At 44.4% G+C, this 15001-nt stretch overlaps 1 protein-coding gene across 2 annotated transcripts in view; it reads left to right on the top strand.

Annotated features, from left to right (window-relative positions):
* Positions 1-15001, top strand: part of CDH23 (cadherin related 23) — a 399895-nt gene that overhangs the window by 230076 nt on the left and 154818 nt on the right. For both annotated transcript variants that reach the window (XM_036828302.1, XM_036828301.1), the window contains one exon: positions 4845-4909. In XM_036828302.1, the coding sequence (XP_036684197.1) occupies positions 4845-4909 (65 nt within the window). The remainder of the gene's footprint in view (positions 1-4844; positions 4910-15001) is intronic.

Below are 15001 nucleotides of genomic sequence, written 5' to 3'. Positions count from 1 at the left end.
CTTGGGAAAGTTCCTTATCATCCTGCCTCTGTTTCCTTGTTTGTTAAAGACAGGGAGCAGAGGGTTCTAACAGTACTTGCCACGTATGGGTGTGGCCAAAATGAAACAGTATACATACATACGTGGTGTGGATGTGGATGCGGATGCAGGTGTACCTGTAGCTGACGGATATAGGAGCTTTCCTGAGCCGCCCTGATGTCCAGGCCCCGTGACCCCACCCTGGCCTCGGGGATCCGCAGCCTCCTGGGGTGGGAGACACATCAGCTCCACAGAGCAGTCACAGCTGGGAATATCTCCAGCAGGGTGGAGCCCTAACCCAGCCTTGGGGAGCCAGGAGGACAGGAGCGGGGGAGCCAGGTGGGAGAGGAAGGAAGCGATCCCGGCAGAGGGAACAGCATGAGCAGAGCCGGTCAGGCCCGGGAGCCGCACATGGTCCAGGCTGCACGTGGTCAGAGATGAGGCCGGAGCTGGCAGCCAAGGCCCAAGTACAGGGCTAAGAACGCGTGTAGAGGAGGAGGGCCTTCAGCAGGGCCGCCTAGTGGGCAGATTTGCTGCCTTCTCTGGGCACAGGCCCCTACCAGGCCCCGCAGCAGCCTGGCACTGGACCAGGCCCTTTGTGTTGGCGCTGGCTGCTCCCACCCTGGCAGGCGCACGGAAGTAGCTTTTCATCTTCACGTTAGTCTGCTTCGTGCACGCGAAAAATGAAAGTTCTCCCTCTCCTCATCACCAGGCATACATATTTCATACGGTCATTAGACGGTGGCACTAAAGGACCCACAAATCTTCCCCGGTTAGCATCGGCGGCCTGGGCGGGCAGCAAGAGGCCCCTGGGGAGAGGGGTCACCGTGGGAACCATGGCTGTGCTCAGTCCACTCGGGGAGGGAGTGGGGACTCGGCAGGGGTGGTAGAGGCCAGCGTCTGCCTGGAGAGAGAAGACAGTTCTATCTTGTTCCCAGGGGCTCGTCACCTAACTTCCCTGAGCCTCAGGGTGAAGAGGACTGGACAGGGGGACCTCGGGGGTCCTTCCCACCCTAACAGTCCGAGTGCAATTCCATAGGGCACATAGATGTGGAGGGCTTGTCCCCAGGGTCCCGATGTGACCTTCAGGGGCAGGGAACCCCCCGTGTGGCTTGGCCCAGCCCACTCTGCTGACCCCTCTGCCGCTCCTAGCCTCTCCCCTCCTTTTCCCTCTCTCCTTCTTTTCGCCCCTCCCTTTCCCTTAGAATCCGCTCTCCTCGCTTTTGCCCCCATCTCTCCACCACCCCTTTCTTACTAGAATTGGTTCCTTCATTTTCCAAGCATTTGTGAAGCACCTGCCATGTGCCAGGCACTGTCCAGGCTGAGAGGCGAGCCTGGCAGATGCAGCCCTACCCTCTTTGCTTCCCCAAACCCTTTCCTTTGACAAATGAGGATGCCGAGGCCCCAGGAGGTTGCTGTTTGGTCACACGGTGACCTGGGCTGCTGACTCTGACCTGGAGCTAGGGTCTCTGCATTACACTCACCCCTCGCCAAAGGGCTTGATGGCATCTGGTCAGCTGCTCCCCAGACTGAGCTGCAGTTATTATAGTCTAGTAATACCATGCATGGTGGTGATCATTTGTTGGTGGAATGAAAGGGGACTTATGGGTGCCTCCCCGCCTTCTCTGGTCCCTGAAAGGGGAGGAGAGAGGTGGGCTTATTATCAGAAGTTTTGGTCTCCTCTGCCCTGGAATAACCAGACACCTCTCCTTCTGCGAACAAGTTCTCTTCTTGGTTTAGAAGCAAGAACACGTTGAGGCGAAGGATGTGACAAGCCGGCACTGGGTTCAAATCCTAACTTTGCCGCTCTTTTAGCTGTGAAGCCTTGGGTGAGCTGTTCACTCTCTCTGTGCCTCAGTTTCCCCATCTGTAAATTGGGGATGGTAGTAATAATAGCACCTACGTCATAGGGTCATTATGAAGATACAATACGTGATAAGTGCAAGGAGTCGATAAATGCGGTTGTCGGGAGGAGTGGCTCAGGGCACGGGGGAGGGTCTTCCCTGGAATCGGTCCTGGGTTAGAGGGTGGGTTACATAGCTCGGCGTTTACCTTTCCATTTATTAGACATGCATCCCCCGAGAACCTGTGATGCTCTTGGAGCCTGGCCAGGGCGGTGAGAAGACAGAGGTCCACACACAGTCTGCTGAACACAGTGGGGACACTGAATGGAACAGTGGGTACAAGAGCCTGTCCTTAAAAGCAGGCTGCCCACAGCCCCTGGAATTGGCTTCCTTCTGGATAACCAACTTTTCTGGAAAACTGAGATCTTAACCCTTTGGGTATAAACACTTTTTTTCATTTAAATCATTTGGAATATATCATTTACTTCTCTGCCTTCCTGAATTCAATATACTGAACACAAGTTGGCGTTTTCTTGAAATTCGGGTTTATTGTAAAGAACACAGAATGGAATAGATTTCACAGAATCCAAGAACTTTAAAAGGAACCTCAAAAAATATTTAGTACCAAGGTATTGAGCAGGGGGAAATAGGGAGAGGCTGATCAACGGGTACAAACTTTGTTATAAGATGAATAAGGTCTGAGGATCTAATGTATAACATGGTGACTATAGCTGATAACACTGTACCGTACCATTGAAATTTGCTGAGAGAGTAGAACTTAAGTATTCTCACCAGACAAGGAACAAAAGGGTAAATCTGTGAGGTGATGGGTGGTTAATTAACTAAATAGTGGGAATCTTTTCCATTGTCAATTATACCTCAATATATTATCATAATTTATTGTATAATAAAGTTATAAAATAATTTTTATCAATTATACCTCAAAGCTAAAAAATAAAAATAAACAAAAATAGGTATTGAAACATATTTTTAGCAGCAGAACCTTTATCCAGCTGTGATCTTAGAGAAGCCCTGAGTGTAAAACAGATGACCCTAAGGTCAGCCCAAGGCCTTTCCCTCCAGGCTTCTGGTGGCAGGTAGCAGTTTGCCCAGCTCTAGGGCATGGCCAGGGAGGGAGCAGAGGTCACAGTGCCTGGCACAGAGTACATGCTTACTAAGTAACTATTGAATGAATGCATGAATGGTGTCACTTAGTCTGCACTGTGGAATGTAACCACGCCAGCGACAGTGCAGAAGCCCAGAGGTTCCAGCCGCAAAAGCCAAGCCTCTACTATAACTACCATTGTCCTGGACAAGGGAGGGGATGGAGAGGGGCCCCACGTAGGTGGCCTAAAGGAAGGAAACCTGGAATGGGAGTAGGGATCTCAGGTTCTGCCCCACTCTGCTTGAACCTGCTCATGACCTAGAGTGGTGACAGGGTTACACCAGACCTCACTGTGGTCTGGGCCTCAGTTTTGTGATCTGTGTGATGGGTAGAAATGTGTGTCTTCCTCATCATGTTGGGACAGTTGTGAGGATAAAATGAGGTCTTAATAAACCTGGATGCCCTTTGACAATGTAAAATATATGGAGTGCAGGCTGGCAGTGGTCACCATTGTTGCCATCATCATCAGGCATAAGGCAAGCCACTCTCGCTCCAGTCTCTTCTGACTGTAGGTGATAGAAAGCCAACTTGGACCAGCCTGGATAAAAGAGATCTTGTTGGACTCACAAACCAAACTGAGGTGGGAAGGGATGTCAGATTCAGGACTCTAGAACTACCAAGATCAACCCCTCTCTTCATCCTCCCTACACATCCAGCAACTCCCACTTCACATCGTCCCAGCTTCACTGCCCCAGAGGAAAGCTTTTATCCCCAGCAGCAATAAGAAGAATCCCAGGGAAGGATTCTAATAGGCCCCTGCTGCGGTCATGGACCACTCCCAGCCTAGTCCCTGAGGTCACAGGACTAGGTCCCACTTGGACCACTTGTTCGAGCAGAGAGGGATGCCAAAGAAGATGGGTGGGGGTGGGCAGCAGACGGTTTCCAGCAGAAGAGGTTGCCAACCAGATGACAGTCTGCTTGATACATGCAGTGGATTATTCCCAGGGTTAAAGAAGGGGGAACACCAGAAATCCACCCAAGAGGCCTCCCCCACTAGGTACCACATCTGACTTGAAGGCTTTGGGGACTGGAGGAGAGTCACCGGAGGAGGCCACCAGATGGTTGAACCCACCCCCACTTTTGTTTGAGGTATTTTGTAAACCTACAAGTTATGACCCCAAGCCACAGGTCTAGGGTCTCTCCCCCAAGCCCTCTGAGCATCTACAGAGAATGTCTGACATGAGTCCAGGAGGGGTGGTTTCGCATAGTTAGAGATTTAGGTAGAAGACTGATCCTCCGGAACTGTGTGCTCCAGTATTAATTTATTTTTTTTTTTTTTAAACAGTTTGAATAGGATCAGGACTCAAATTCTAGTACTTTTTTTTTTTTTTTAATATTTTATTTATTTATTTATTTATTTATTTATGGCTGTGTTGGGTCTTCGTTTCTGTGCGAGGGCTTTCTCCAGTTGCGGCAAGTGGGGGCCACTCTTCATCGCGGTGCGCGGGCCTCTCACTATCGCGGCCTCTCTTATCGCGGAGCACAGGCTCCAGACGCGCAGGCTCAGTAATTGTGGCTCACGGGCCCAGTCGCTCCGCGGCATGTGGGATCTTCCCAGACCAGGGCTCGAACCCGTGTCCCCTGCATTGGCAGGCAGATTCCCAACCACTGCGCCACCAGGGAAGCCCCTCCAGTATTAATTTAAATCGCCGTTTGTGACTGGTGAAAACCTTATTGAACAGCATGGCTCTAGAAAATTCGGCCTGGGCCTGAGGAGTTGTGTGGGGGAAGCACGGGTTTGCTGTGGACATTTCCTGCTGAGATTGGGAGCCTCGGCTGGTTCTGGCAGTAATGACTTCTTTTTCTTACCTTTGCAGGCAACAGACAATGACGTGGGCACCTTCGGGGAAGTCAACTACTTCTTCAGCGATGACCCTGATCGGTGAGCCCCTGCCCCTGGCCTTCCGAGGTGGCTCTCTGACACTCAGCAGGCCCAGGACACTTCTTGGTGCCCAGGAAAAGTGCTGTGCCCCTGTGGCTAGGGAACTGGCCTGTGAGTCAGAGCTCATGGGCACTGCTGCTGCTTTGGCCCTGCTTGTGGTGCAGTGTTGCTCAAGTCCCCTAAACTCTCTGGGGCATAGTTTCTCTGACCCTCAAAAGATAGCTTTTAGTTTGGGGAATGAAGAAGCTTTTTTTTTTACCTTGCCTAATGTCTTTATTTTACAGGGGGGACATTTAAGCCAAGGGAGAAAAATAACCATTTTTACAAACTTTTCCGTGTCCTTTTGTTCTGTTGTTGAAAAATGAAAATCAAATGACAGTAGATTTTCCCTTTTGCTTTAGTTTCTAAAAATATCAGAGTGAAATTGTCCACACATAGTTCCTTTTTTTTTTAGCTCTTCAATACTTTGTTTTAATTTAATTTTTACTTTATATTGGAGTATAGTTGACTTACAATGTTGTGTTAGTTTCAGGTATACAGCAAAGTGATTTAGTTATACAAATATATGTATCCATTCTTTGTCAGATTCTTTTCCCATATAGGTTATTACAGAATATTGAGTAGAGTTCCCTGTGGTATACAGTAGGTCCTTGTTGATTATCTGTTTTATATATACTGGTATATATCTGTTAATCCCAAACTCCTAATTTATCCCTCCCCCTATCACCTTTCCCCTTTGGTAACTATGAGTATGTTTTTGAAGTTTGTGAGTCTGTTTCTATTTTGTAAATAAGTTCATTTGTATCATTTTTTAGATTCCACATATAAGTGATATCATATGATATCTGTCTTTCTGTCTGACTTACTTCACTTAGTATGATAATCTCTAGGTCCATCCATGTTGCTACAAATGGCATTACTGCATTCTTGTTTATGGCTGAGGAGTATTCCATTGTATATATGTACCACATCTTCTTTATCCATTCTTCTGTTGATGAATATTTAGGTTGCTTCCATGTCTTGGCCATTGTAAATAATTCTGCATGAACACAGGGGTGCATGTATCTTTTTGAATTATGGTTTTCTCCAGATAGATGGCCAGGAGTAGGATTGCTGGATCATATGGTAGCTCTACTTTTAGTTTTTTAAGGATCCCTGTTCTGTTCTCCATAGTGGCTGCATCAATTTACATTCCCACCAACAGTGTAGGAGGGTTCCCTTTTCTCCACACCTCCCCAGCATTTATTGTTTGTAGGCTTTTTGATGGCCATTCTAACTGGTGTGAGGTGATACCTGATTGTAGTTTTGGTTTTTTTTGTTTTTTTAAAATTTATTTATTTATTTTATTTTTGGCTGCATTGGGTCTTCATTGCTGCACGCGGGCTTTTTCTAGTTGCGGCGAGCAGGGGTTACTCTTCATTGCGGCATGTGGGCTTCTCATTGCGGTGGCTTCTCTTGTTGTGGAGCATGGGCTCTAGGCACGCGGGCTTCAGTAGTTGTGGCATGTGGGCTCAGTAGTTGTGGCTCACAGGCCTAGCTGCTCCGCAGCATGTGGGATCTTCCCAGACCAGGGCTCGAACCCGTGTCCCCTGCATTGGCAGGCAGATTCTTAACCTCTGCGCCACCAGGGAAGCCCCCTGATTGTAGTTTTGATTTGAATTTCTCTAATAATTAGAGATGTTGAGCACCTTTTCAAGTGCTTTTTGGTCATCTGTATGTCTTCTTTGGAGAAATGTCTATCTGATATTCTGCCCATTTTTGATTGGGTTGTTTGGGGGGGGCAGTTTGTTTTTTTGTTTTTTAATATAGAGCTGCATGAGCTGTCTGTATATTTGGAAGGTTAATCCCTTCTCAGTGGCTTCATTTACAAATATTTTCTCCCATTCTGTGGGTTGTGTTTTCATTTTGTTTATCGTTTCCTTTGCTGTGCAAAAGTTCTTTAGTTTAATTAGGTCGCATTTGCTTATTTTTGTTTTTATTTTCATTACTCTAGGAGGTGGATCCAAAAGGCTATTGCTGTAATTTATGTCAAAGAATGTTCTGCCTATGTTTTCCTCTAAGAGTTTTATAGTGTCTGACCTTACATTTAGGTCTTTGACCCATGTTGAATTTATCTTTGTGTATGGTGTTAGAGAGTGTCCTAAGTTCATTCTTTTACATGTAGCTGTCCAGTTTTCCCAGCACCATTTGTTGAAGAGACTGTCTTTTCTCCATTGTATATTCTTGCATCCTTTGTCATACATTAATTGACCTTAGGTGCGTGGGTTTATTTCTGGGTTTTCTATCCTGTTCCATTGGTCTATATTTCTGTTTTTGTGCCAGAACCATACTGTTTTGATGACTGTAACTTTATAGTATAGTCTGAAGTCAGGGAGCCTGATTCCTCCAGCTTCAGTTTTCTTTCTCAGGATTGCCTTGGCTATTCAGAGTCTTTTGTGTTTCCATACAAATTTTTAAATTTTTGTTGTTGTTCTGTGACAAATGTCTTTGGTAGTTTGATAGGGATTGCATTGAATCTATAGATTGCCATGGGTAGTATAGGCATTTTGATAATATTGATTCTTCTAATCCAAGAACATGGTGGATCTTTCCATCAGTTTCTGTCACCTTCGATTTCTTTGATCAGTGTCTGTATAGTTTTCAGAGTACAGGTCTTTTTCTCCTTAGGGAGGTTTATTCCCAGTTATTTTCTTCCTTTTGATGCGATGGTAAATGGGATTGTTTCTTTAATTTCTCTATCTGAACTTCCTTTGTATAGAAACTTTAGTGTATAGGAATGCAACAGATTTCTGTGTATTAATTTTGTATCCTGCAACTTTACCGAATTCACTGATTAGCTCAGGTAGTTTTCTGGTAGCATCTTTAGGATTTTCTATGTAGAGTATCATGTCATTTGCAAACAGTGACAGTTTTACTTCTCCTTTTCCAACCTGGATTCCATTTATTTCTTTTTCTTCTCTGATTACCATGGATTACTTCCAAAACTATGTTGAGTAAAAGTGGTGAGAGTGGGCATCCTTGTCTTGTTCCTAATCTTAGAGGAAACACTTTCAGATTTTCACTGAGAGAATGTTGTTAGCTGTGGGTTTGTCATATATGGTCTTCATTATGTTGAGGTAGGTTCCCTCTATGCCCACTTTCTGGAGAGGTTTTTTTTTAATATTTATTTTATTTATTTCATTATTAATTTGTTGATTTTGGCTGCACTGGATCTTAGTTGTGGCACATGGGATCTTCGTTGCAGCATGTGGGATCTTTTGTGTTGCAGCATGTGGGATCTTTTTAGTTGCAGCATGTGGGACCTTCTTAGTTGTGGAATGCAGACTTCTTAGTTGTAGCATGCAGACTCTTAGCTGCAGCATGAAAACTTAATTGCAGCATGAGTGTGGGATCTAGTTCCCTGACCAGGGATTGAACCCCAGTCCCCTATGTTGGGAGCACGGTGTCTTACCCACTGGACCAGCAGGGAAGTCCCTGGAGAGTTTTTTTATCATAAATGGGTGTTGAATTTTTTTTTTTAATTTGGGGGTGCTGCATACCGTAACCTTCTTTAGGAGCGCTGCATACCGTAACCTTCTTTAGGAGCGTCACAGTACTCATTAGGTTTTTTTTTTTTTTGGCTGCATTGGGTCTTCGTTGCTGTGTGTGGGCTTTCTAGTTGCGGCAAGAGGGGGCTACTCTTCATTGCGGTGCACGGGCTTCTCATTGCGGTGGCTTCTCTTGTTGCAGAGCATGGGCTCTAAGTGTGCAGACTTCAGTAGTTGTGGCTTGCAGGCTCTAGAGCGCAGGCTCAGTAGTTGTGGCGCACGGGTTTAGTTGCTCCACGGCATGTGGGATCTTCCCGGACCAGGGATTGAACCCATGTCCCCTACACTGGCAGGCGGATTCTTAACCACTGTGCCACCAGGGAAGTCCCCATGGGTGTTGAATTTTATCAAAAGGTTTTTCTGCATCTATTGAGATTATCATATGGTTTTTATTCTTCAATTTCTTAATGTGGTGTATCACACTGATTGATTTGCGGATATTGAAAAATCCTTGCATCCCTGGGGTAACTCCCACTTGATCATGGTATATGATCCTTTTAATGTATTGTTGGATTCAGTTCGCTAGTATTCTGTTGAGGATTTCTGTGTCCATGTTCATCAGTGATGTTGGCCTATAATTTTCTTTTTCTGTGGTATCTTTGTCTGGTTTTGGTATCAGGCTGATGGTAGGCTTATACAATGAGCTTGGGAGTGCTCCTTCCTCTGCAGTTTTTGGAAGAGTTTCATAAGGATAGGTGTTAACTCTTCTCTAAATGTTTGATAGAATTCTCCTGTGAAGCCTGATCCTGGACTTTTCTTTGTTGGATTTTTTTTTTAAATTTATTTATTTTCTTAATGTTTTTGGCTGTGTTAGGCCTTAGTTGCGGCACGTGGGATCTTTCGTTGAGGCACGGGGTTTTCATTGCAGCGCGCAGGCTTCTCTCTAGTTGTGGTGCACGGGCTTCTCTCTAGTTGTGGCACGCAGGCTTCTCTATAGTTGTGACGTGCAGGTTTTCTCTCTCTAGTTGTGGCACGTGGGCTCCAGGGCATGTGGGCTCTGTAGCTGTAGCACGCAGGCTCCAGAATGCGTGGGCTCTGTATTTTGCAACACGTGGGCTCTCTCACTGAGTCGCGCAAGCTCAGTATTTGTGTCATGTGGGCTGAGTTGCCCCGTGGTGTGTGGGACCTTAGTTCCCCGACCAGGGATCAAACCCGTGTCCCCTGCATTGGAAGGCGGATTCTTTACCACTGGACCACCAGGGAAGTCCCTTGTTGGATGTTTTAAAATCACAGTTTCAATTCCAATACTTATGATTGGTTTGTTCATATTTTCTATTTCTTCCTAGTTCAGTCTTGGGAGATTACACCTTTCTAAGAATTTGTCCATTTCTTCTAGCTTGTCCATCTTATTGCCATATAGTTGCTTGTAGTAGTATCTTATGATCCTTTGTATTTCTGTGGTGTCCCTTGTAACGTCCCTTCTTCATTTCAAATTTTATTGTTTTCAGCCCTCTCTTTTCTTTCTTGATGAGTCTGGCTAAAAGTTTATCAATTTTGTTTATCTTTTCAAAGAACCAGCTTTTAGTTTCATCGATCTTTTCTATTGTTTTCTTCGTGTCTATTTCATTTATTTCTGCTCTGATCTTTATGATTTCTATTAACTTTGGGTTTTGTTTGTTCTTCTTTCTCTAGTTGCTTTAGTTATAAGGTTAGGTTATTCGTTTGAGATTTTTCTTGTTTCCTGAGGTAAGGTTGTCTTGCTCCAAACTTCCCTCTTAGAACTGCTTTTGCTGCATCCCATAGGTTTTGGATCATTGTGTTTTTGTTGTCATTTGTCTGTAAGTATTTTCTGATTCCCTCTTTGATTTCTTCAGTGATCCATTGGTTGATTAGTAACATATTGTTTAGCCTCCATGTGTTTGTGTTCTTTTTACAGTTTTTTTTCTTGTAGTTGATTTCTAATCTCGTACCACTGGGGTCAGAAAAGATGCTTGATGTGATTTCAGTTTTCTTAAATTTACCAAGGCTTGATTTGTGGCCCAAGATGTGATCTATCCTGGAGAATGTTCCATATGCACTTGAGAAGAATGTGTATTCTGGTGCTATGGGACGGAATGTTTTATAAATATCAATTAAGTCCATCTGGTCTAATGTGTCATTTAAGGCCTGTTTCCTTATTGATCTTCTGTCTGGATGATTTGTCCATTGATGTAAGTGGGGTGTTATAGTCTCCCACTATTACTGTGTTACTGTAGATTTCTCCTTTCATGGCTGTTAGTATTTGCCATATATATTTGGTGCTCCTATGTTGGGTGCATATATTTACATATTTACAATTGTTATATATTGTTATATATTCTTCTTGGATTGATCCCTTTATCGTTATGTAGTATCCTTCTTTGTCTCTTGTTGTAACAGTCTTTATTTTAAAGTCTATTTTGTCTGATGTGAATATTGCTCCTCTAGCTTTCTTCTGATTTCCATTTGCATGGAATACCTTTTTCCATCCCCTCACTGTCAGTCCATATGTGTCCCTAGATCTGAAGTGGATCTCTTGTACACAGCATATATCCAAGTCTTGTTTTTGTATCCATTCAGCCAGTCTGTGTCTTTTGGTTGGAGCATTTAATACATTTACATTTAACGTAATTATTTATAAGTATGTTCGTATTGCCATTTTGTTAACTGTTTTGGATTTGTTTCTGTAGGTCTTTTTTCTTCCCTTCCTCTTTTGTTCTCTTGTGAGATTGTTCTCTTGTTCTCTTGTTTAGATTGTTTTCTTTTGTGTGTGTGTATCTATTGTAGATTTTTGGTTTGCAGTTCCCATGAGGTTTTGATATAGCAGTCTATATATATACAAGATTATTTCAAGTTACTGCTCTCTTAATTTTCATTGCATTTCCAATATGCTGCATCTGTACTCTCCTCTTCTCATGAATGCTGGTTTTGATATCATATTTGTGTGTGGATGATTTCCTACCTTTCCTGTATGTTTGCTTTTACCAGAGAGCTTTCCCATTTATAATTTTCTTGTTTCTAGTTGTGGCCTTTTCTTTTCTGTCTAGAGAAGTTCCTTTAGCATTTGTTGTAAAGCTGGTTTGGTGGTGCTGAATTCTCTTAGCTTTTGCTTGTTTGTAAAGGTTTTGATCTCTCCATTGAATCTGAATGAGAACCTTGCTGGGTAGAGTATTCTTGGTTGTAGTTTTTCCCTTTCATCACGTTAAATATATCATGCCACTCGCTCCTGGCCTGCAGAGTTCATGCTGAAAAATCATCTGATATCCTTATGGGAGTTCCCTTGCATGTTATTTGTTGCTTTTCTCTTGTTGCTTTTAATATTTTTTCTTTGTCTTTAATTTTTGTCAGTTTGATTACTATGTGTCTCGGTGTGTTCCTCCTTGGATTTATCCTGTATGGGACTCTGCATACCCTGGACTTGAGTGAATATTTCCTTTCCCATGTTAGGGAAGTTTTCAGGTATTATCTCTTCAAATATTTTCTCAGGCCCTTTCTCTCTCTCATCTCCTTCTGGGATCCCTATAATGTGAATGTTGGTGCATTTAATGTTGTACCAGGGGTCTCTGAGACTGTCCTTATTTCTTTTCATTTTTTTTTAAAATTCTGTTGCATAGTGGTGATTTCCACCCCTCTGTCTTCTAGCTCATTTATTGCTCTTCTGCCTCATTTATTTTGCTATTGATTCTTCCTAGTGTATTATTCATTTCAGTTATTCTATTGTACATCTCTGTTTGTTCTTTAAATGTTCTAGCTCTTTGTTAAACATTTCTTGTATCTTCTCAGTCTGTGCCTCCATTCTTCTTCGGAGATCTTTGATATCTTTACTATCATTACTCTGAATTCTTTTTCAAGAAGATTGCCTATCTCCATTTCACTTAGTTGGTCTTCCAAAGTTTCATCTTGTTCCTTCATCTGGAACATATTCCTCTGCCATCTCATTTTGTTTAACTTTCTGTGTTTGTGGCCTCCATTCCTCAGGCTGTAGGATTGTAGCTCCTCTAGCTACTGGTGTCTGCCCCCTGATGGGTGAGGTTGGTCCAGGGGCTTGTGCAGGCTTCCTGGTGGAAGTGGCTGGTGCCTGCCCACTAGTTGGTGGAGCTGGATCTTGTCCCTCTGGTGAGCAGGACCATGTCAAGGTGTGTGTTTAGCAGGCAGCTGTAGGATCAGGATGACTTTAGGCAGCCTGTCTGCTGATGGGTGTGGCTGTGTTCTCACCCTGTTGGTTGTTTGGCCTGAGATGTCCCAACACTGGAGCCTGCAGGGTGTTGGGTGGGCCCAGGTCTTGAAGCCAAAATGGTGACTTCCGGCAGAGCTCACACCAGTGAATATTCACTGAGGTTTCTACCCCCAGTGTCCTTGCCCCCACAGTGAGCCACAGACAACCTCCACCTCCCCAGGAGGCCCTCCAAGACCCGCAAGTATGTCTGCCTCAGGCTCCTGTGGGGTCACTGCTTTGCCCTGGTTCCCAGTACATGTGAAACCTTGTGTGTGCCCTCCAAGAATGGAGTCTCTGTTTCCCCCAGTACTGTGGAACTCCTGCACTCAAGCCCCACTGGCCTTCAAAGCCAAATGCTCTGGGGGCTCCTCCTCCCAATGCCAGACCTCCAGGCTGAGGAGCCTGAAAGCGGGGCTCAGAACTCTCATTCCTGTGGGAGAATCTGTGTGATATAATTATTTTCCCGTTTGTGGGTCACCCACCGACGGGTATGGGATTTGAATATATCATGAAACCACCCCTCCTACCATTTTGTTGTGAGTTCTACTTTGGATGTAGAATGTCTTTTTTGGTAGGTTTGAGTCTTTTGTTGATGGTTGTTCAGCACTTAGTTGTGCTTTTGGTACTTTCATGAGAGAAGGTGAGCTTGAGTCCTTCTACTCTGCCATCTTCAGGAATGAGGAAGCTTTGAAACGCTAATGACAGCACACCAGCAGCAGCAGCAGCAGTGGCTGTATTTATGAAGCCCTCACTTTGTATCAAGCTCTTTGTCAAGTGCTTTACCCATGTTATCTGATGTAATCCTCACAACTAAATGCTGGAGAACTCAGTGCTAAGTACACTTATCATCCCCACTTTACTGAGAGTCTGTGTTACTTGCCCAAAGTCACACAGCTGGTAAGCACCAAGGCCAGGCCTCAGCATGTGGTCTTCACCACCTGGATACACAGCCTCCAGCAGGAAGGGGCTCTCAACCTGCCGTAGCCATTAGGTGGGTTGGTGTGCTCACTGCCTGACCTGTGCCAGCTTTGCCATGTCACTCACCAAGGTTCTAGGCCATCTCTTTCCCTTGTCTTCAGTTAAACTGAGCCAAGGGGAAGTCCTCTCATTTTCAACATGATCAAAGCCAGGTTGAATTCAGAGGGCATGTCTGTTCCTGAAAACAAAGTGTCTGATGCATCTGGAAGCCCAACAGGATGAGTAAGACAGTGTCTGTCAGCTTGGATTACCGGTCCAAAATCTGTGTAAATGAGGAAGAGACAGAGACTGTTAGGTGTACCTAGCTATTCTCAGCCACTCTCCAGTTGGGAGGAAGGAACCAACAACAGGACCAATTCACAGGACACCCCTGTCCCTCGGGACACCTGTATTCTTGTGGCCTTGTCCTGATCATCTTGGATTTTTCTCATCCCTTCCCATCTTCTGGGGTGGGGACTTTCCTGGTCTCAGAGCCAGAACCTTCCAGGCTCAGTGGCTGGCAGCTGTGGAACAGCTCAGAGCACACAAATGTCAACTGACAGCTCAGAGGAGGTTCCTGAGGAGATTTTCATGGAGGGATGGTCTCACTGGACCTTACTCCTCCCCCAGAGACATTTGCCAGCCTCTTACTCAAGGTTCAGCCCCTTGAGTGGAAGACATGCTCCCAAGAAAGGACCAGTCACCCCTCCCCTTGCTGGCTGCCCATTTAAAGCTTTTGATGCAAAACCATCTGGATGGAAGAATTTCTTTTTTTTAAATTGCCCCAAAACGAGTTACTTTTTATTGAGATATAATTACATATAACATTATATTAGTTTCAGGTGTACAACATAGTGATTCAATATTTGTATCAATATATGTGGCAAAATGATCACCACAATAAGTCTAGTTAACATCCATCACCATTCATAGTTACAAAAATTTTTTTCTGTGATGAGAACTTTTAAAATCTACTCCTTTAGCAACTTTCAAATATGCAGTACTGTATTATTAAAGATAGTCACCATGCTGTATATTACACCCCCATGACACTTACTTTAGAGCTGTAAGTTTGTCCTTTTTTTTTTTGACATCTTTATTGGAGTATAATTGCTTTACAGTGGTGTGTTTCTGCTTTATAACAAAGTGAATCAGCTATAGCTATATATATATATATATATCCCCATATCTCCTCCCTCTTGCGTCTCCCTCCCACCCTCCCTATCCCACCCATCTAGGTGATCACAAAGCACCAAGCTGATATCCCTGTGCTATGGGGCTGCTTCCCACTAGCTATCTATTTTACATTTGGTAGTATATATATGTCCATGCCACTTTCTCACTTCATCCCAGCTTACTCTTCCCCCTCCCCAT

The sequence above is a fragment of the Balaenoptera musculus genome, chromosome 16, assembly GCF_009873245.2.
Source record: "Balaenoptera musculus isolate JJ_BM4_2016_0621 chromosome 16, mBalMus1.pri.v3, whole genome shotgun sequence".
In the NCBI taxonomy this organism is placed as follows: Eukaryota; Metazoa; Chordata; class Mammalia; order Artiodactyla; family Balaenopteridae; genus Balaenoptera; species Balaenoptera musculus.
Note: the sequence above shows the minus strand (reverse complement) of the source record. Positions and strands in the feature narration are given on the sequence as shown.